The 22,971-nt window shown below is 48.4% G+C and overlaps 1 protein-coding gene across 1 annotated transcript; it reads left to right on the plus strand.

The window, feature by feature from the left end:
- Positions 1-1,274: 1,274 nt before the first annotated feature.
- Positions 1,275-2,195, plus strand: LOC146866753 (olfactory receptor 2C1-like). Its single transcript, XM_085617219.1, has one exon. The coding sequence runs from the start codon at positions 1,275-1,277 to the stop codon at positions 2,193-2,195; it is 921 nt and encodes a 306-aa protein (XP_085473345.1).
- Positions 2,196-22,971: the final 20,776 nt, after the last annotated feature.

Consider the following 22,971-nt stretch of genomic DNA (forward strand, 5'->3'; position numbering starts at 1 on the left):
GGCAGGCGGGGAAGGATATAGGGTGGATTGCCACCCTACATCCTAATGGACCCCATAATGTTCTAATTATTATTGTTTTTTAATTATTTAATATTTTATTTTAAATATTAATATATTTTAAAACAGTACCTACACTTATCCTCTGTAAAATAAACATCCCACTCCTTAAAATTATTTTATAAATTTAAATTCTCATAACTAAAATTTTCTTAAATATTTTTATAAATTATTTTAAAACACTCCCCACACCTCTCCCCAATAAACACAACATCCCACTCCCAAAAACAAATTTTAAATTCAAAATTTTAAATTTAAAAATTATTAAAAAAATTATTTCAATATTTTTAAAACACTTCCCTCCCTTATCCTCTATTAACCCAACATCCCAATCCTAAAACAATTTTATGAAAAAATATTTTACAAATTTGACAATTTTTTAAGATTTCGAACCAATTTATTAAAACACTACCCACCCTAATCCCCTATAAACCCAACATCCCGCTCCTAAAACATTGTAATTTTAAATTTATACATTTTATATTTTTTATAAATTTAATTTCAAATATATTTAAAACACTCCCCACCCTTATCCCCTATAAACCCAACATCCCGCTCCTAAAACAACATTGTAACTTTAAATTTATAATTTTTTATTTATTTAAAAATTTAAAATCAATATTTTTAAAACACTCCCCACCCTTGTCCTCTATAAACCCAACATCCTGCTCCTAAAGATTAAAATTCAATTTATATTTTTTATAACATTAATCGACTAATATAAAACAATAAAAACATAAAAATAAATTACTATAACGATATTTTGACTTAACGAGATTCTGACATTCAATATTTCACACTTCGATATTTTTAACAACACCTAAAATTGATACTTTTAACATCAATATATATATAACATCGATATTTTTTACTATCGATATACTATACACAATATTAAGGTATGTTGATATTGAAAAGTCGATATTATGACCACTTACCCTGAGTTTGCTATCCCACCAACTTGCTGAACAGCAAAGAATTCGTCATAATAGTTGTTATTTGTCAGTTAAATTTCAGTGTGACCTGTCAGGGGCATTACACCTTAGATGTAGAAGGACAAGCAGGACATTCCAAAATAGTCCAGAGAGAGCAATACTAAAAAATGTAACCTATTGAAACTATGAGGCCTCAAATGACTAACCAAAAGACTTCCATACAATGTTGAAGCTTATCACCACACAACTGAACTTATGTTTTGATATCTGTTGCAGATTATCATGCAGCCAGGAAATAAGACCACAGATACAGGATTCATCCTTGAGGGGTTTTCTGTCCCTTCCGATGCACGAATTGCCTTCTTTGCTACCTTCCTGTTCACCTATTTGATCACAGTGCTGGAAAACCTCCTTATTATTTCACTCATTGCAAAAACCTCAAAGTTGCACACTCCAATGTACTTATTTCTGTGTAATATATCATCTTTGGACATTCTCACTGTAACAGTAGCAGTACCCAGAATGCTGGTGAATATACTATTTAACTGGAAATACATTGCCTTCAATGACTGCATTGCTCAAGTTTTTGCCATGATTTTTCTGGGTGGCACAGAAGTTTTTCTTCTATGTGCCATGTGCTATGACCGCTATGTTGCCATCTGCCGCCCTATGTATTATACAGTGGTCATGAGCTGGAGATTTTGCTACTTGTTGATTACCACCTCTTGGACAGGTGGCGTTGTGTACTCATTTATTTTAACCATGCAGATTTATCAACTACCCTTCTGTGGAGACAACGTGATCGACCATTTCCTCTGTGAGTTTCCTTTGTTGCTGAAACTGGCATGCGCTGTTAACCTGCACAATGAGACTGTGTTCATGGCAGTTGCTGGAAGTGCTGCATTTATCACCTTCCTGATCATATTCATGTCCTACGTTCATATCATCCAAGTCATTATGAAGATTCCTTCCAAGCAGGGGAAGAAAAAGTCTTTCTCCACCTGTTCTACTCATCTCATGGTGGTTTTCCTATTTTTTGGCAGTTGGATTAGTACGCACATGAAACCGTCCACCGGCTCAAGAACAGGACAGGAAAAAGTTATTTCGCTTTTTTATTCAGTTTTTGCCCCACTGTTAAACCCAATTATATATTGTTTCAGGAATCAAGAAGTCAAAATGGCAGCAAAAAATGTAATGCACTAAATGGAAATGTACACATAGATGATGGTATTTAGTCTGTTTCTTCTTTTATTTATGTCTACATAGAACTCCCAAGATCTGCTTCACCACCTACTTTACTAAGGGTCTTGGGGGCATATCATCAAGGCGGCGAAATGAAATTATCGCCACTTTTGTGTCCGGGCGAAAAGCGGCGATAATTTCATCGCCTTATCAGCAAAGACACGCTAACGTTGACTTAGCGCCCGTCACAACAACGCCCAGCTTTGCATCTCTAATGAGATGCAAAGTGGGCGTTCCGTCCCAAAATAACTGGAGAAATGTCGCTAACCGACATTTCTCCAATTATCAATGGGCACACTAACAGGCATAGCGATAGGAAAAGTAGCGCTAACCGCGGATATTGCTTCTTTCCTTATGCCTGCTTTTAGGTTGACTTAGCCATGATATCCAATGGAAGGTGGATATCATTGTTAAGTCTGCCCTGCCCTATCAGCAAGGTATCGCCAAACGTTGTGCGATTATCGCTGGATTTCCAGCAATAATCACACATTTGTCAGCTTGCGTCTGGAATTTTATCGCTTTTGAGATAAGCGTTGCTGATAGCTCGCTATCTCAACGATAAAATTCAGCGCTAGCCAGCGATAATTATCCTCACGCTAAACGCGCTGAGCGATAATTATTGCCGGCCCTTGCTGATATGCCCCTATATGTCTTAGTATATGCTCTTACATTCCTAAGATGTCCAGTTTCTCATGAATGTTTGCCTGCTCCCCATTTTCCATCCCTTCTCCCTCGAATACTCACCTGTGATAAACTTATTTGAGTACATTACCCATTATTTTATGCATGGCTACCATAGGAAACCTCTTTTGTTTACACCTGATTCGAAATCAGGCCATTTACTGCTATGACGCAGCTACAGTTGATAACAAAATCGGTTACCCACTGTTACATAATGAAGGACTTCCAAGCTGCTCTTGCATGGCTCCCACAGACTCTGTCACAGCAGCACTGGAAAGTAGGGAGCACAGCGTCTGTAATAGAAGGAAGAGAAGGCGCAGAGAGTGGTTTGAGTGGGTAGCAGCAGGCCAGGTATGTTTTTTTTTTATTTGGGACTCAAAGGAGATGCAGGTTATGTATAGCTTTCGCTTTACTCTGCTTGTCCTGTGTAGCATTTGAAAGCTGAGACAGATGAGTTTTGGGGCCCATACATTACAGATGGTTAAAAAGTGAATTATGGGTATGCTTTTCACCTGTGTAGCACTTTAGACAATTCGAGCTTCACTTTTGTCTGTTTGATGTCACTTGGTTCCCCTTTGTGAAAACCGTCCCTGTAACTTACAGTTACCCATGGTAAGGCCCAATTCACAAAAGTACACTTAAACATTTGGTCTTAACTCAAACCAAACGCCTAAGTTTATGACTTTCGGAATTCACAAAGGGTATTTATTAGTACTATGTTTATGTCCGCACTAGCGGCTTATCTCTGCCCCGAATCCAGACATAAATATAGTACTCGTAAATGTCCTTTATGAATTCCCAAAGTTGTAAACTTAGGCGTTTGATCTATGTTTACACCAAACGTCTAAGTTCTCCTTTGTGAACTTGCCCAAATGTTTTACATATATAGTATATGCCACCCTCATGTATTTCACCCAGATGCCTGTTTGATATGTTATAATATTTTAACAAGACTGAGTCAAGCAGGCAATATGATTCGTGGTGGCAAAGTGATAAGTTTGCCTTCATAGGGTCATGTCTTGTGCTGCATTTACCCATAACAGAAAAGAATAGTGTGTAAAAGCTTTTGGACAAAATTGATCAACTTAGCTAAGGGGCAAAATTACAATATTTTGTCAATGTGACTACTTATTTGTGCAATTTGAACAAGGAAGGTGCAAAAGATCTGCATGTAAATGTAAAGTATGTTTTCATTTTATTATGAAATTATATTCGACTCAAACTGTTTATTTGTGTTAGACCAATGCTGTTTTCATTAACAGAAATAAAAATTGAGACTACAGTTTTGAGAGATAAATTGTGGGGAGGTGAGAGGAATCTGCGGAGGTTATATAAAATTAATAGTTTCTGTGGAAATTACCTGCATGTGTAGGCATTCAGTTTTGAGTGGAAACAATATCCTTAACTTTCTACGTGTGGAAGCGGAACACTGCACCCCAAAAGTTAGAACACCCAAAATTACCTCTTACAGTTCTGCTCAGCGTTGATCTTGCATTTAAAGGCACCCACCGGCCCCCCATCAACAAATATAACCTTAGTTTAGCAGCGAAGTAACTAAGGGGCCCATTAGGATGGCGGTCGGAAAACCACCCCGACCGCCATGGTAGCGGAAATCAACCTCCCGCCGGTACCGCGGAATAACCGGCGGTACAATTAGGATCAACCGCCCAAAAAATCAGACCGTGGCGGAATGAGGCAACCAAAAAACGCCCGTAGCAGGCGGAGAAGGCTAAAATCCATCCGCAGCAGTCGGATTCACGGCAGAAAATCCCCAAAACTGCCGCCATGACAGCGGAGTAACCGCCAGTGAAATTAGGATTTCCCCGATGTGACAGCGGAACGGTCCGCTGTTTCCGACCACCGCGGTCGCAAACAGTGATGAATGGGAGAACCGGCGGAAGGGCTGTAGCATAACCACCGCTGCGGACGCTCCGTGACAAATATGGTGGTCCAAATAAAAAGATCACAACAAGGCCACCAAGTGCACACAGCAAGCAACCCTGCCCTCAAAAACACCTAACGCACCCCAATGGCACACCCCCATGGCAACTTAAATCCACAATCCTTTGCAATACTCCAGAAGTGAAGGGACAAACACCACAGCTGAAAGGAGAGGCAAATCATCACACCATCACAACACACACACACCACACACATCACCACCACCACCAACTGCACACCTGCACCCATAACCCCTTTGTACATCACACACCATTGCACCACAGAAAATGCCAAATTTCACAGAGAGTGAGCTGTCAGTCATAGTAGATGAGATAATAAGAGTAGAGCCACAATTGTTTGGTAACTTAGTCCAACTGACACCATTAGCCACCAGAAATCAATCAATCAATCAATCATTTGTAGAGTGCACTACTTACCCGTGAGGGTCGCAAGGCGCGGGGAGGGGGTGCTGCTGCTACTGCTCAAACAGCCAGGTCTTGAGGAGTCTCCTGAAGGCCAGCAGGTCTTGGGTCTGTCGTAGGCGGATGGGGAGGGTGTTCCAGGTTTTTGCGGTGAGGTGGGAGAACAATCTGCCGCCGCCGGTTGCTCGACGGATGCGGGGGACGGTGGCGAGGGTGGGGTCAGCGGAGCGAAGCTGGCGGGTCGGGATGTGGAAGGTGAGTTGTTCGTTGAGTTACACTGGTCTGGTGTTGTGGAGTGCTTTGTGTGCGTGGGTGAGGAGCTTGAATATGATCCTCTTGTTGACGGGAGCCAGTGCAGGTCTTTCAGGTGGGCTGTGGTGGGGGATGTCGAGGATGAGGGGTGCAGAGGCGTTCTGTATGCGTTGTAGTCGTTTCTGGAGTTTGGCTGAGGTTCCTGCATAGAGAGCGTTGCAGTAGTCCAGTCTGCTGCTGAGGAGGGCCTGGGTGACCGTCCTTCTGGTTCCGGTGGGGATCCATCTGTAGATCTTGCGGAGCATGCATAGGGTGTTGAAGCAGGAGGAGGAGACGGTGTTTACTTCCTGGGTCATTGACAACACGGAGTCCAGGATGACTCCCAGGTTGCGTGCGTGGTCGGTGGGCGTTGGTGCAGCTCCCAGTGCGGACGGCCACCATGAGTCGTCCTGATGATGAGGACCTCCGTCTTGTCTAAGTTCAGTTTCAGGCGGCTGTTCATCATCCATTCGGCGATGGCCTTCAATCCTTTGTGGAGGTTGGGTTTGGCGGTGGTGGGGGCCTTGGTGAGGGAGAGGATCAGTTGGGTGTTGAGATGATGTTGAGGTCGTGCGATCGAGCGATGTTGGCGAGAGGTGCCATGTAGACATTGAAGAGTGTCAGGCTGAGGGATGATCCTTGGGGTACGCCGCAGATGATCTTGGTGTCTTTAGAATGGAATGGCGGGAGGCGGACACTCTGGGTTCTGCCGGTGAGGAAGGAGGTGGTCCAGTCCAGTGCTTTGTCGCAGATCCCTGCGTTGTGGAGGCGTGTGCGGAGGGTGTGATGGCAGACGGTGTCGAAGGTGGCCGAGAGGTCCAGGAGGATAAGGGCCACGGTTTCTCCGTTTTCCAGCATGGCCCTGATGTCATCGGTGGCAGAGATGAGGGCTGTTTCGGTGCTGTGGTTGCTGCGGAATCCAGATTGGAACGGGTCCATGATGTTGTTCTTATCGAGGAAGGAGGTCAGTTGCCTGTTGACAATCTTCTCACTGACTTTCACCGGGAACGGGAGGAGGGATGTGGGCCAGAAGTTCTTGAAGTCCTTGGGGTCTGCCTTGGGTTTCTTGAGTAGGGCATTGATCTCGGCGTCCTTCCAGCTCTTCGGGAAGGTTGTGGTCTCGAAGGAGCTGTTGATGATCTTGCGGAGATGGGGTGTGATAGTGGTGCTTGCTTTGTTGAAGATGTGGTGCGGGCAGGGGTCAGATGGTGAGCCGGAGTGGATGGTGTTCATGATTTTGATGGTGTCTTCGTCGTTGATGTGGGTCCAGGAGAGCAGGGGGTTGATGTGGCTGGCGGGCGGTGCATCTGAGGTGACTGTGTCTGTCAGGGGGGCCTGGTTGCTGAAGCTGTTGTGAATGTCTGTGATCTTGCGTTGGAAGAAGGTGGCTAGGGAGTCGCAGAGGTCTTGTGATGGCTGGATGTCATTGGAGTTGGAGCTGGGGTTGGTGAGTTCCCTTACGATGTTGAAGAGCTCTTTGCTGTTGTGTGCGTTGTTGTCAATGCGCTCTTTGAAGGAGGTCCTTTTGGCGGTTTGGATGAGTTGGTGGTGTCTGCGGATGGCGCTCTTGTAGGCTGTGTTGCTGTCCAGTGTCTGTTTGTGTTGCCACTTCTTCTTGAGCCTACGGCAGGCCCGCTTGGATGCCTGGAGGTCGGCGGTGTACCATATGGCTTTTCTGTCAGTGCGTCTGTTCGAGGGTTTCGTGATCGGGGTGAGAGTGTTGGTGCAGTCGTTGATCCAATGCCTGAGGTTGTCGGTAGTGTCCATTGGTGGGTTTCGGGCGAGGGTGGTGGCTAACTGGTCTTCGGTGGTTTTGCTCCAGCTGCAGTGGGGGGCCCGTTGTGTGCGGTGGTAGGCTTCTCGAAGGTGAAGTGGATGCAGTGATGGTCGGTCCAGTGGAGTTCGGTGGTGTGGCTGAATGTGACGTGGTTGCTGGCGGAGAAGATGGGGTCGAGCGTGTGTTCGGCGGAGTGGGTAGGAGTCGTGACAAGCTGTTTGTGTCCGAGGCTGGTGAGGTTGCCGAGCAGGGTGGTGGAGTTGCTGTTGTTGGTGTTCTCGAGGTGGAAGTTCAGGTCTCCGAGGAGGATGTAGTTCGTGGAAGCAAGGGCGTGTGTGCAGACGAAGTCGGCGATGAAGTCGCTGAACTGTGGCTGGGGGCCGGGTGGTCTGTAGATGAGGGTTCCTCTGAGGTTGGGGTTGGGGTCGGTGTGGATCTGGAAGTGCAGGTGTTTGGCGGTGCTAAGCGTGTCATCGGTGCTGGTCGAGATTCTGAGGGTTTATCTGTGGACGATGGCGCTTCCTCCTCCTGTTCCATTGGTGCGGTCCCTGCGGGTGATCTTGCAGCTGTCCGGGATGGCTTCGGCTATGTCGGGTGCCAAGGAGGGGTTCATCCAGGTCTCCGTCAGGAAGGCGACATCTTGGGAGGAGGAGTCGAGTAGGTCCCAGAGTTCGATGACGTGTTTGCGGGTGGAGCGGGTGTTGAGTAGAATGCATCTGAGGCTGTTGTTTCCTACACCAGTGGACATGGTGGTGGTTTGGAGGCTGGTGTAGCTGCAGTTCTGGCAGGAGAAAGGTCTATGGGTGCGCTTTGGGGTGGCCTGGCAGCAGGTGGGTGATCGGCCGGTGTTGAGTGCGTGGAGGGTGCTGGCGTCGTAGCGGTGTCGGGCTTTGTGGCGTTCGCGGGGGCCAGGGGGTCTGGCGCTGGGTGCGGACCAGAAATCAAATGTGGACAAGAATAGTTGACAAGGTCAATGCAGTAGGGACCACTCCGTGCAACAAACAGGAAATCATGAAGCGGTGGCGTGACCTGAAGGAACAAGAACCGTGAGCTGGCTCAGAGGATTGGCGGTGGCCCTCCCATTCCACCAAGAACATTCACTGCATGGGAGAGGAAAGTGCTTACCATACTGCATCCAGAGACTCTCACAGGATTAGCCGGCGGAGAGCAGGCTGGTAAGTACCAACAAATGTATACCATTACACTGCTATGTACTGTCTTGCACAGCTACAAAGCTACATCTCCGAGGCCCAAGTACATACATCTGCACCGAAATACCCAACACAGGTCTCACAGATGTAACATTCACTCCATCTGAATCACCCCAAAGGTAGCCACAATTTACAGGGTTCAATGTGTCCAGGCAACCAGCACTACAACTCCCACCAGGCACCCCTAACCCACCCATGAGCAGGATGTAGCACTCCATCACATCCAGAAGCATGTGGCAGCCATTGTATGGTTCCTCCTCACCTAACAGGTAGGTAGCCATCTTCCCAGGGAGGGCTGTTTGGGGGTGGGAGGCCTGCACTACAATCCCCACCAAGTACCCCTGTCCCACCCATGTGCAGGATGGAGCACTCCACCACACCCAGAAGAATATGGCAGCCATTAGATCACTACAAACAAACTAACAGGTAGGTAGCCATCTTCCCCGGGACGGCTGTTTGGTGGTGGGAGCCCTGCACTACAACTCACACCATGCACCCCTGTCCCACCCCTGAGCAGGATGGAGCACTCCACCCACCCAGAAGCATGTGGCAGCCATTAGATCACTACAAACAAACTAACAGGTAGGTAGCCATCTTCACAGGGAGGGCTGTTTGGGGGTGAGAGGCCTGCACTACATCTCATGCCAGGCCCCCTGTCCCACCCCTGAGCAGGATGGAGCACTCCCCACCACCCAGAAGCATGTGGCAGCCATTGTATGGTTCCCCCTCACCTAACAGGTAGGTAGCCATCTTCCCTCTCCACTATCCTCGTCACTGGACATGGGTTGGTTTGCAGGCGGGGGCCTCGGCTGCTCATCAGCGTCCAGGAGCAGTGGGATCTCCTTGCGCAAGGCCAGGTTGTGGAGCATGTAGCATGCAACAACGATCTGACACACCTTTTTGGGCGAGTACATCAGGGCACCTCCGGTCTTATCCAGGCAGCGAAACCGTGACTTGAGGAGACCAAAAGTACGCTCCACCACACAATGGTTCCTCCCATGGGCATCATTGGAGCTGACTTCAGCCGGTGTCCGGGGATTCCGCAGTGGGCTCAGCAACCAAGGATGTTTGGGATACGCAGAGTCACCTAGGTGTGAGATTCACAGACCTACTTTGTAATACAACTGTGGCAGAGGACAGCATGTCACACACACAGCACGCTAATTGACTCAGCATACTCAATCACAATCCATGCACGCACAGGAAGCAGATCATCCATCAGCTGGGGCACAATGCTGTTACGCATGATGTATGACTCATGCACCGAGCCTGGAAATTTGGCACACACGTGCGAGATGTTTCCTATTCCTGTAGATGTGTTCACATGCGAGTGGTGGAACGAGCCCAACATGTGTGCAATCAATGGCACCAACAACATGGGGGATTTGCCCAAGGGCATAAAAATCAGCCTTAACACCCGCCAATTCTTGCTTCCTGGGGAAATGGATATATCTGTCCTTGTGGAAAATCATAGCAGACAGAACATCCCGTAGCACCATGCTGAACATAGGTTGCGACATCCCACCTGCACTGGACACCGTGTGCTGGAATGATCCAATGGCAAAAAAATGCAGGGCCGCCATCACCTTAGACATTGGGGTGAAAGCAGTTGGATATGTTCTGCGAGGCTGCAGGTGGGGCTCCAACATAGCACATAGGTTTTGTAGGGTGGCTCTATCCAGACGGAATTTCCGGATGACCTTTTCATTCTCCATGTCTGCCAGCACTGTGAAGGGACGATGCAGATTTGGTCTCCTTCTAGTTGAGATGAAAGTGGACACATGTCAATGCAATACACCATGAGATGTGTACAATATCTTATGTTATAACTGACACAACACCAACAATGACTGTCATCACATTTGAGTTACAGACCGGCTTACATGTAGGGACACCTTCAGCTACACTACTCGTACACTTGTCCCCTTTCACACAGTAAGTACCTCCGAAACAACATCTGACTATGAGAATGCACAAACGGATTGTGAGAAGGTGGCCTGTTATATGCTGTCCACTAGTTCTAGTGGGCACCTTGTGTCAGTCCAAACAACCCCTTATGGTGATAGGTTAAAGACAACCTTTATTGAAAGCTATCCTAACGGTAGCTATGGAGAGCAGCCTTCAAGCTAAGTCTTGAAGGAATGTAAAGCAGCTTGTTTTACCAGTCTATAATCTCTTGAATGATCAAATGAAAAGACAACCACACCAGGTATATATTTAAAATATATGTATTTAGTATAAAACACACCCCTCTAGTCTCTTTATGAGACTGGAGTTCAAAGTACTTTGTTTAAGTCAGCAGTTATCAGTAATAGCACAAATACACGTTTGGGCCCTAGGGGCGTACCAAACCATATACCAAAAAAGTGGTATAAGAACCATGACTGGAATAGACACTAGGCCTATAGCCTCTAGAATCGCTGGGACCCCAAGAAACAACCCAGGGTAGTGAGACAGGGGACCCACGGGGACTGTATGCACTGTGTAAACACAACCGCGGGTTCCCGTTATCTTCTATGGGCAATGTCGCAGTTGGAAATTTTAAGATTAGGGACACTTCTAATCGAGTCAGGACCAAACCCTTTGGGACTTAAGAAGTTCTAGGGATAGGGATAGCCCCCACTGGAGCACCGGAGTACTCGAGTTACCTCACCAAGGGAAGCCGGGTGCATAGGTGTCTTTTGGTGTCGGGTCGTGTCGTCGATTTCAATGGGAGCCTGCAAAGAACTGCTGCTGCCGTGAAGAGGAGAAGTATCCGAAGAGATCCAAGGCTGGATCTAGGATGGAAGGAACCTGAAAGCAGAGGGGACAGAGTCTGGGTCACTTGCCAGTGACCTAGGGCAGGATGGACCAATGCCCACAGGTGTCGGGTGCTTCAGGTGAGTTGATGGGTGTCTTGACTCTTCAGCCATGAGGTCCAGGAGGTGTTGACGAAGTCCATGAGCCGGATTCGAGCTGTCCCATGAAGTCTGTCGAGTGCTGCAGTGTCGAAGACCAGAATGGACCCAACAAGCCTTGGCGACGGCAAGTCACTGGAATTTAGAGAAAGGACTGCGGTGCAGACCAGCAAGGTCTGAGGGACTCACCCAGTGAGGGTAAATCAGGGCACATCTGGAGCAACTAGGAAAGCCCAAGCAGAAAAGGAGTTGCCTTCGTGGGGACCTGCTAGCCAATGAGCTAGTGATCGCGAAGGAGCCTCGAGCGGTCGCACTTGAAGCTGGCCCACGGGTCACTCGTGGAGTGGAGGCCAACAATCTTTGGTGCGGGAGGTGCTCAAGGCTGGGGCTACTCGGAGCCCAAAGCACAACTTCAAGGAGGACCAGGAAGATAGTGTTGCTCCAAAAGTTCACGGTGTCCAGGGGTCACGGTTCCACGTCACCCATGATAGCCACGGGCCTCAACTTTGCTGTGGACTCAGGGTAGCCTCGGGGAAGTCTGGAAATCTACCTCTGGTGATGCAAAGACTTCGGCGTCCGGCAGGAGCTTCAGCGATGCAGACTGGTCAGTTGCTTCTTTGGTGCCTGCCAAGCAGGGGAGTCACTCCTTGACCCCAAGGGAGATTTCTTCAGTCTTCTGGTCAGGATAGAACATCAAAGGTTCAGGATATCTGTAGCAGAGTTTCATCCATAGTAATCTAAAGTCCTAGGGACTGGATTCCTATACTTAAAGTAAGTTTAGGGGATGGACTAACTCTAAGGCCCCACCTATGGGTGGGCCTGGAAAGAGGGGTGGTTTTACCCATTTCCTTTGTCCAGTTTTGCGCCAGAGCAGGGGCAGGTAGCCCCTGCAACCGGTTTGAACTGGGCTATGCACAGGGACAGCAAACGTGCCCCCAGTGCAGGACTTCAAAGCTCCAGAGAGTGCTCCCGCCCAGCCCCAATACACATCTGCCTGTCTGGGGAGATGGTCACACCTCCCTTCTACAGGAAACCTATTGTCCAGGCCTCCCCTGCCGGAGTTTCAGTCAGCAGCAGGAGGCCAGACCCGTGTCTGTGGCAGAGACATCCATTTTGTGATGCCAGGGCTCAGGAAAGTCCTACAGGGTTTAGCCAGTGTGAACATGTCTATCCCTCTAGAAGGGTGGAATGCTACTCCTGCCACCAGAACTGGCAGGGGGGTAGTATTCCAAAGCGTTCGACACCAAACACAACATGTTTTGATGCAGCCATTCCAAAGTTAGCATTTACCGCGAGGTTATAATGCACTTAAGAGTATATGGTATGGCTGTATCACAGAACAGCCATAAGGAAGTATTTCCGAAAGCTGCAGAGGGGCTCAACTCATGCTTGGGCATCCTCTCACATAAAACCAAGCACTCTGCCTTCAGGATTGTCAAGGCCTGCCATAGGAGTGGCTTATAGGTTTATATGTGTCTGTATATAGGTGTGGATATAGGTAGCCTATACCACTGTAAGGGGTGCAAGCACACCCTTACCCAGGCTGCAGTAGCAGACCTGTGGTGCCATTTTGTAGTGCTTCCCAGGGGTGGCATATATATGCTGCAGCCCCTGGTAGGCCTCTGAGGTACCTATGCCCTAGGTACATAGTATACAATATACTAGGGGCTTATGCAGGCACTCCAGAATCCAATTAGATATGTACCAAATGTACATGGAAACCATTTTAGAGAGGAAGCAGCTAGGCTGGGGTCCTGATTAGCAGGGCCACAGCCAGACTAAGGTCGAAAAACAGTGAAACACCAGCAAAAAGTGGGGGTACCCATGTGAAGCAGATCCTACTCTCCTACATGGATATGGCCACATCTAGCATGACCAGGCCTGAGAGTATTTCATACAGCATATGTGTGAAAGTGTAATACTACTGTCTCATACCTAGCTGCTGTACCTGCCACACCTTCAGACGTAAGTTGAACAGGCCACACATCAACAACACAATGAGCACAGACTGTGCATAAACAACAAGTGTGTGCATGAGCCAAGGAAAGAAGACAGTCAAATGTGCACATTGTTCATTAAGACATACATCACTGTGATTTTCTCAGCCCTTTCACACTGACATGTGTACACATTGGAGAGTCCATCACAACACTGTTCTGTGTACATGTCCATCAATATCACAATTGACATGTGAGGGAGTACATGCCAATGTCCAAAATCACAAACACAAACGTGGCATGTGCAGTCACCAGTGGGGTAAATGTTACATTGGCATTGTGTGCACAATGATGTGCCATTGATCATGTGGCCACTGTGCACTGTTGATAACTGCCCATTGGCCATTGACACAGCATGATGTGTCCATAGGTGCTGTCAAAGTGCTCCGCTACCCAAATCACGGTCACTCATGTCAATGTTTGGCAGCAAAATCACGGTAGATACCGCCTGGCCCCAGCGGTGTGTCATCACCAATGCACAAAACACAATCATGGTACTGATAGGCATAAGCACATGCTCAAATGGCGGTTGGCATGCTCCGCCACCCAAATCACGGTAGCTACCGCCTGGCCCCAGCGGTGTGTCACCACCAATGCCCAAAACACAATTGCGGTACTGATAGGCATATGCACATGCTCAAATGGCGGTTGACATGCTGCGCCACCCAAATCACGGTCACTCATATCAATGTATGGCATCCAAATCGCAGTAGCTACCGCCTGGCCCCAGCGGTGTGTCACCACCAAAGCACAAAACACAAGTGCGGTACTGATATGCATATGCACATGCTCAAATAGCGGTTGGCATGCTCCGCCACCCAAATCACGGTCACTCATAACAATGTATGGCACCCAAATTGGAGTAGCTGCCACCTGGACCCAGCGGTGTGTCACTGCCATGGCCCATGCCCTAATAGCCAATGGGAACTGCAATCGCGGTAGACACATGCAATTTTGAAAATCACGGTAGGCGTGCTCCGCCACCGCGGGGACGGTCATTGGATGCAATCGAAAGATGCACGACCACGGTAGCGACCGCCTGGCCCCTGCGGTGTGTCACCGCCATGGACCATGCCCTCATAGCCAATGGGAACCGCAATCGCAGTAGACTAATGCAATTTTGAAAATCGCGGTAGGCGTGCTCCGCCACCACGAGGCCGGTCATTGCATGCAATTGAAAGATGCACGACCGCTGTAGTGACCACATGGCCCCTTCGGTGTGTCACCGCCATGGACCATGCCCTTACAGCCAATTGGAACCACAATCGCGGCAGCCTAATGCAATTTTGAAAATCGCAGTAGGCGTGCTCTGCCACCGCGGAGCCGGTCATTGGATGCAATTGAAAGATGCACCACCGTGATAGCGTCTGCCTGGCCCCTGCGGTGTCACTGCCATGGACCATGCCCTTACAGCCAATGGGAACCGCAATAGCGGTAGCCTAATGCAATTTTAAAAATCGCGGTAGGCGTGCTCCACCACCACGGAGCCGGTCATTGGATGCATTTGAAAAAGGCTGACCTGGAACACCAATTGCAGCAGCTTAGAACCACTGAAACTAGCTGAGGGGGCCATATATGTGTGGGGAAGAGCCTCGCATTTCCACAACTCACAGAGCCTGCTGCCTGCCACCCCTCAACACCAATTGCTGCTGCTGCTGTCTCCAAGGACTGCTGCCTGCCACCCCTCAACACCAACTGGTGCTGCTGCTCTCTCCAGAGACTGCTGCCTGCCACCCCTCAACACGAACTGCTGCTGCTGCTGTCTCCTGGCCACAGTGATGGCGAGGACTGAAAAGATCCGGGCCAGTCCTTTCACCACAGAGGAGCTAGAGGTCCTGGTGGACGAGGTGCTCACACAGTATCCAAGGCTATATGGTGCACCAAATGTCGTGGTAAGTCTTCAACAGTGTGAGTGAGAGTGCAGGGGGGGCACACATGAAGTTGAGCTGCTGCAGTATGTGCCTGAGAGTGTGGGGTTTGGTCATGCACTGACCAGCATGCTTTCTACAGGGAAAAGGGTTGTGTAGCCTATTTCGAACGTTTCCCTGTCTGCACATCAAGATTTGAGGAACATCAATTGTCTTGTCAGCCATACAGTGATGCAGCAAGTTGGTAATGCAGGAGTCAGGCCAGTGATTGCTTGTGTGAATGGCTGTGTGGGTCCCTGATGTTCCTCTCAGTGTGAGACCACCTGGCCTGCACACTCACCGCCCAATCTGACAAGGACACATCACTGAATGTACAGAGTGTAACATGTGTGATTTTTTTGGGACTCTCCATCAATGAGCCATCTCAGCCCTGTAGATTGCACACAACAGGCCTTGTGAGAAGGATGTGGGTTTGTGAGATCATATCCCTCAATGTGACATCCATGGCACAGTGAGCCATTGACAGGGCAAGGACATTGAGGGCTGTGCAGTGTTGGACACAGTGAGTCTACCCCCAAACATATATTGATATGTAATGTATGTTTTGCTCAACCTAAAAATGGACAGTAGATGTGGGCAGACTACACATGGCTTTCTGTGCTGGCATCCTGCATGTGTATGAGATGGGCAGGTACTGTGTCCACCCTCACACCTGCATGCATTTACATGTGATTCTACCATGCTGATGTTCCATGTGAGATGCATTCTTGTCTCTGTTAGACATATCTGTGGATTTGGGATGAGTTAGTATCATGCTCCTGTACTGAGAGATATTGGTACATAACACTGTGTCACTGATTTTTCCCCCTCTTGTCCCCCATGCCTGCAGCTCAAAGTACACCAGCCTAAGGCTGTGTGGAGGGCCATTGCATGCAAGGTGCGGGCTCTGGGTGTCTCAAACCGACAGCGCACACACTGTCACAAGAGGTGGGATGACATCTGCTGGCTGAGCAAAAACATGGTGGAGATGACGCTGGGGCTGATCCTTTGGACTGGCAGATTGGCGTGGCCGAGCATGACACCACTAATGGCCCACATCTTTGCCGTGACACAGCCTGAGCTGGTTGCATGTTTGAAGAAGCATCAGCAGCAAGCTAGAGGTGAGTATTCTTGGAAGGGTAACTTTGGCCGTGAGTGGCTGCATGTGTTCACAGCCTGGGCCAGCACTGGGCTATGTGTTGTTGGTAGTGTGATGCAGTGGCTTGTAAGTGGCCTCTGAGCTGGGTGCAGTTGTCATGCATTTGCCCTACCTGTACTTCTTAATGTAATTTGAGTGATGGGCATTGATATTGCATTCTGAGTCATGGGCTTCAGGTATCATCTGCATTGGGGTAGTCTGGGATATCATATGGAAGGGAACGGCAGTGTGCATTATCTGAGTGTGCTTTCATCAATGCGTGCATTGCCTGACCTCAGAATTGTGAGGCTTAGACATCTGACGCAAATGTGCAACAGTAGTTGTGCCCCAAATTACAACATGGCGGATGGCATAAGCTCATGGCCATTGTGGACTGTTATGTTGTAGTCTGTATCTGTGTTGTCCCCTTTTGCTCCATCCAGATATGACAGTGGCAACATGTCATGGGGTACATCTTTGCCCCCATCAGGGCCCTAGGTGTGCTCAGAGCTATTTGTGTGCCTGGTTGAACGGAGCCACCGGCAGGAGATTGTGCTGTGTGGTCCTCACATGGCTCACTTATGCCTGGTTTGCTTCTTGACACGCAAAAATCGAGTTACAAATTGAGGTTGCACAATGTTATTGCACAGGGTGGTGTGCAACATGGAGATTTCATCATCTACAGTGATGCTTTGCTTGCATTTTATTATTATGTTGATGCCTATGAACTGACCCTACATCTCTCTCTCTCATGCAGCATCTCCCGTGGGCACAGAAGGACAGGGGAAGTACACCAGTTGTGAGGCATCAAGCACAACAGCTGCACACGAGCCCAGTGACACAGATGTGACCAGCGCCTCGGAGGGGGACAGGAGTCTGCTTAAGGAATCACAGCCAGAGACGCAAACCTCAACGTCATCTGACACCAGCGGTGACGCATCCATGTTGGCAGGCACAGGGAATGGGGACTCTGCCTCCTCTTCCACCACACAGCGTATTGTGCCCACCCTCCTAGCTACTTCCACTGTTGCTGCCCTTGTTCGCACCAGTAAGAAGGGAAGAGTGTCCTTCACCCCAGGCACAGCTGCCCCTGCCCCTGCCCCTGTCCCCCCTGCTGCCATCAGTGCTGAGTATGTGGACCTTTTGCACCAGCTGTGTGTGGGCCAGACAGCTCTCCTCAATGCCTTCCTAGACGATGACAAAAATTTGGCACAGGGGGTTGCTTTCATGGAGGGCATACATTCAGACGTGTGTGGGCTACACCGGACTTTCCAGTCTTTGTCCTCCGCAGTGACGGAAACATTCAACTGGCACAATCTCGGAGTCCAGCTCCAGTCCCTTTGTCCACCCCCCTGCCAGTGGCCACATCTGATGATAGTGACCACACACCACAGACATCAAGGGTAAGATAAAGCACACGCAGCACACAGCAGCAGCAGCCCAAGAGGTCCACGGCGCAGACACCATCCCCACAGAAAACGAAGGCCAACCCAGAGCGCAAATACAAAAGCCCGTCATGCGACAGCAAGGGCCACAAAGCCAAGAAGCAGGCTTCACGGTCACATACCTCAGAGGCATCCCCAGCCAAGGACTCTCCTGTCCCAAAAGCATCACGCAAAGACAAGCAGACAGTTTCCGTGCCCGCTGAGAAGGTGGTGCCTGCTAAGAGTACACATAAGAAGAGCTCCAAGGCAGATTCGCCCACAACCTCAACTCCATCCAAAGTACACCTGGTAAACAGGGGATGGAGGGGCAAAGGCAAGGCCAGGCCAAGCGTACAGCTGGATCCAGCATGTCCCCAAAGGGTGGGCCACCATCTGCACATGATGTAGCTTTGGTGGTGAGTGTGCCTGTTGTGTCCACACCACTTTCCATTGATCCCAAGACAGGGAAGCCATTTAGAGTCCACAAGAAGTGGAAAGGCACCCCTGCACAATCTCCCACCCACACTGTGTCTCACGGCAACATGACTCCACCTCACGTGCCACTACACCACCTGGTCCAAGCAGCCCTCCGACTTCCCAACCCACTGATGCCTCTACCTTAGCTGGGCCTCTCTCTCCCCGGTCCAGTCCTCCAACTGTCCCCGACACACAGCCACCTCCTAGTCCGACTAACAGCCAAGTTGTAGTTTAGTTCCTATAGTACCCTGTCATGCAGGACCTACGATGTTTACGGATAACATATACTGGGGGTCTGGTGGCACACTAACTCTGTACGCCCCGCCACATAAATTAGCCGATGGTTTGCATTAGCCACTAGAATCTCCTGCTATCAGAGAGATTAGTTTTTGGCAACCTTAGAACACAATAACCTCGGACTAATGGAAACAATATATTACTTTTCACCTAGTCACTTGTGCATGTTTGTTTTTGCTCTCAGAGAGATACAGAGAAGAAACAGTCAGGGTGTTTACAATAAGTATTTATTGTACAGTAGTTCTTCTCATGTAGAATAGGTGCGCTGTTACAACTGTAACACAGTAGCAGAGATATAGAACCAGCAGTACAGTGAATAAAAAGGAATAGTATCGTTCTACCATTTTGCAATAGTCATGAACATACACATGAATAAGAAATGCATTTATAAAATGAAGTATGTACTCCTAAGATGCCTGACTAGATGTACCTAAGTGTACCTAGCATGTTAGTAGGAGCTATATAGCCTAAGCTTAAGAGCCTAAAAGCAAAGAATCCCGAAAATGCTTTAGTCAAGCCCCATACCTGAAATAGTGAGAGTGTGGGACTTCGTCCTGCACTTGAGCTGGACACCCCACAAGGGATCAACAGACCACTGTCAGCTGGAACAATGGCATGCTGGAGCTGCGTCTCTGGTCAGTGTGTCAGCCATGAAGTCTCGGGTCCCTCCTGCTTTCTGATTGCAAGAGGTGCTGTATTTATACAGTCTATGTACGTGTGTTACCCATTGTTCAGTATGAGGATGACGTTGGGGATTAAACCTTGTGCGTTGATGGAAGAGGTGAAGTAGACCTCCTGGACAGTGTACTCATCAATTATTCATTTGTGCTAAGGATGACGTCTTAGCAATATCGATTGGGAAAAACCCCCCCTCGGCATGGAACTAGGTGAAAGGTTTAGTCCATAAAAGGCTGCAGTTCTTATAAGGCGTGATGTCCGTATAAGGCATTCTGTCCTTATTTGGAATTATGTTCTTATAAGGCTCGTTCATATGAAATAACGGGAGCTTATGTAGGCAAAGTGTACGATGTTCCCTGGACCTATATTAGGGTACCGATATGAAATATAACAAAGTCTGAGTGGTAGTCACCCTCATACACCTGTCTCACCCTCAGTGGTGCCTGTACTGCCCATTGTTACCCCCTGACTGTGTTGCTGACCATGGCAGGGTACAGTCACACACATTCCCTGTGCAGCGTCTCATGTACTTACTCTGCACATTGGACTGGCCACTGGCCTTGTTGTTCACTGCTGTTTGCCCCTTGCCTGTGCAGCTTCTCGTGTACTTACTCTGCACCTTGGACTGGCCACTGGCCTTGTTGTTCACTGCTGTTTGACCCTTGCCTGTGCAGCTTCTCATGTACTTACTCGACACATTGGACTGGCCACTGGCCTTGTTGTTCACTACTGTTTGCCCCTTGCCTGTGCAGCTTCTCATGTACTTACTCTGCACATTGGACTGGCAACTGGCCTTGTTATTTACTGCTGTTTGCCCCTTGCCTGTGCAGCTTCACATGTACTTACTCTGCACATTGGACTGGCCACTGGCCTTCTGGTTCACTGCTGTTTGCCCCTTGCCTATGCAGCTTCTCATGTACTTACTCTCCACATTGGACTGGCTACTGGCCTTGTTGTTCACTGCTGTTTGCCCCTTGTCTGTGTAGCTTCTCATGGACTTACTCTGCACATTGGACTGGCCACTGGCCTTGTTGCTCACTGCTGATTGCCCCTTGCCTGTGCAGCTTCTCATGGACTTACTCTGCACATTGGACTGGCCACTGGCCTTGTTCACTGCTGTTTGCCCCTTGCCTGTGCAGCTTCTCATATACTTACTCTGCACATTGGACTGGCCACTGACCTTGTTGTTCACTGCTGTTTGCCACTTTCCTGTGCAGCTTCTCATGTAACTACTCTGCACTTTGTGCTGGCCACTGGCCTTGCTCTTGTCTAATATTGGTGCCTATCTGTGTAATATGTGAATAAAGACAGTTGCTCCTGTTGTCTGGTTTGTCCGTGTCCTTACTGATTTAAGTGTTTTCTGTGTGCGTATGTTTTACTGTGACACATGCTCTGTATGCCACTTCAACATTGCCAATGGCTTGTCTAACTTTTTCTAGTTTTTACAGGGGTGACAGGGACTTCAGTTCTTCCTGACTCTGACGTTTGTGGGTGCAATGATGGTGGTTCTAGATGAAATGCCGTTATCATTATCATTATTTGTTCATGTTAGCTATATTGTACACATGTCAGGTTTGGAGGCACTGCCAGCACAGAGTTGGATTCTATCCACAGGATTGCAGGCAGGCTGGCCAGGATAATCATGTATCTGTGATCTTACTTTATGTGTGCCCAGCAATGTTGGTGTATGGTCATCTTGTGATGGCCAGTCATCTTAGTCACATGGGTTACTTTCAATGTGTGCACTTGGGTGGTCAAGAAGTGTGCAGTGTGAAGGGGGTAACTTTGTCGGGAGTGTTGATGTGTGTGTGCCCCTGCAATGTCAACTACACACATGTGTCACCCAGGAGTAGAGTGCCTGTTTGTCTGATTGTTCAGCCCTGTGATTGTGATCACATGTGTGAGTTGTATTTTGTGCACTGTGCAGTGTGTTGGTGTGTCCTTGCAGTTCTGGCTGACTCCTACTTGTTGTTTTTGACAATTGTGAGTATGCAGAGTGTGTAACTGGCAAGTCAGTGTTGTGTTTTGTTGATCAGCCATGTATCTTGATACTGTTTGTGGTCATTGTGCAGACATTGTGGGTGTGTTTTCTCATGCATTGCTGTCACATGGGGCTTTGTTGCCTCTAGTATGGCATGTGGTGTGTGGTTTCATACCATCCCCTATCTATGCTTCAGATGCCTACTCGTTGTGAGCCTGCACTCCATCTATTTGTGTATGGGACACTACTGCCATGTCCACTACTGACGTACACACCACTTCACTTTCATGTCAGCTGTCCCCTTGGGTTGCCTGTGTGTGTGCCTCCCCATCACTTCATTTGTAACACTGTGTTTTGTGGTGCAGATCTGTGCACAGGAGCAATGTGCCACCCAGGACATTTTCCCAATTGGTTATATGTGATTTTCTTGTACTGTTTTGCAGTCATCGTTGCTCATATGCAGTTCAACTGTTTGTGCTGCACAGTCCTCTGGTCATGTTGTTTCCACTTTGGGGTCCCAGACTTGTGCATTGGTGGGTGTTGGGTTAGCTGTATGTGTGTTTGCTGAGGTACTGCCGCACTTCCTGAGTGTGATGTTGTCTGTGTGCTGTTTTGATTGTTGTAGTGGGTGTTCAAGGTGTGTCACTCATATCTGTGTGGAACTGGTATGTTTGGTGTGCACACACTGCTTGGTGTACATGCAGTGCTGTGAGTGTATGTTGCCTTGTCCTTGCGTGGTGTGCATCCACTGATGTCCTGCAGTGATTGCAATGTGATTTATTGGCATGTGCATCTGTTGTGTGTTTGATGTGGCTGTGTGCAGTGTTTGGGCTGTGTTGTCTCTTGCAGATGACAGATGCTCTGTGTGTGGTGTTCTATTTGCATGTCAGTGTGTGTGTTTTGTTGGTGTGGTGTGTTTCATTCAGATGTGTGTTGCGAGTGTGGTGTGCCTTACTTGTGTGTCTGTCACATGAACTTAGGTCTATTCCAGTTCCTGTGCTTGTGTTAGGTGCATCCTTGGTGTTTTCTCCTCTCATATTTGAGCTGTCTCTTGTCATTCTTGTGCATATGCAGGCATGTGGTACACTATGACACCAAGTTGACTTGATGGGTGGTGTGGTATGTCTTTCTGTGTGTCATTGTAGGCCCATTTCTCCCAGTTTGTGTCCAAGATTGTTTTGTGATGGTGCACTTCTTGTTTGTGTTGTGGTATGTTGTCTGTGAATTGTTCCTGCCTGATGAGGTTGTGTACTCCTGTTCTGTCTGTGCTACCATTGCATTTCCACAGTTTTGCTGCACAGATCACGTCTGGTCTTGTGGTTCTGTGTGTGTTTTTGTTGAGGTATGTGTTTGGCTGTTGTTTTTGTGCAAACATTGGTTCAGGCATCCCTGTGTGTGTGTGTGATGTTTGTGGATACCCCCAGGGAGTGTGATTGTTTGTCAGTGTATTGACTAGACATTATTGGCACCCTTCTGTGTGGTTTACACTGGTGTTGTATGCTGCATGTGTGATGGGGGGTATGTGTGGAGATTCCTACTTGTGTTTGACAGTCATGGAGTGTTGCAATGGGCCCTGTGTATTGTGCTGCTAACATACTCCTGTCAAGTATTTGGATAC

The sequence above is a fragment of the Triturus cristatus genome, chromosome 1_2 (assembly GCF_964204655.1).
Source record: "Triturus cristatus chromosome 1_2, aTriCri1.1, whole genome shotgun sequence".
NCBI classification, from domain to species: domain Eukaryota; kingdom Metazoa; phylum Chordata; class Amphibia; order Caudata; family Salamandridae; genus Triturus; species Triturus cristatus.

Bases quoted from the DNA above. Each gene is read 5' to 3' on its own strand.
- LOC146866753 (XM_085617219.1), top strand. From the start codon at position 1,275: ATGCAGCCAGGAAATAAGACCACAGATACAGGATTCATCCTTGAGGGG.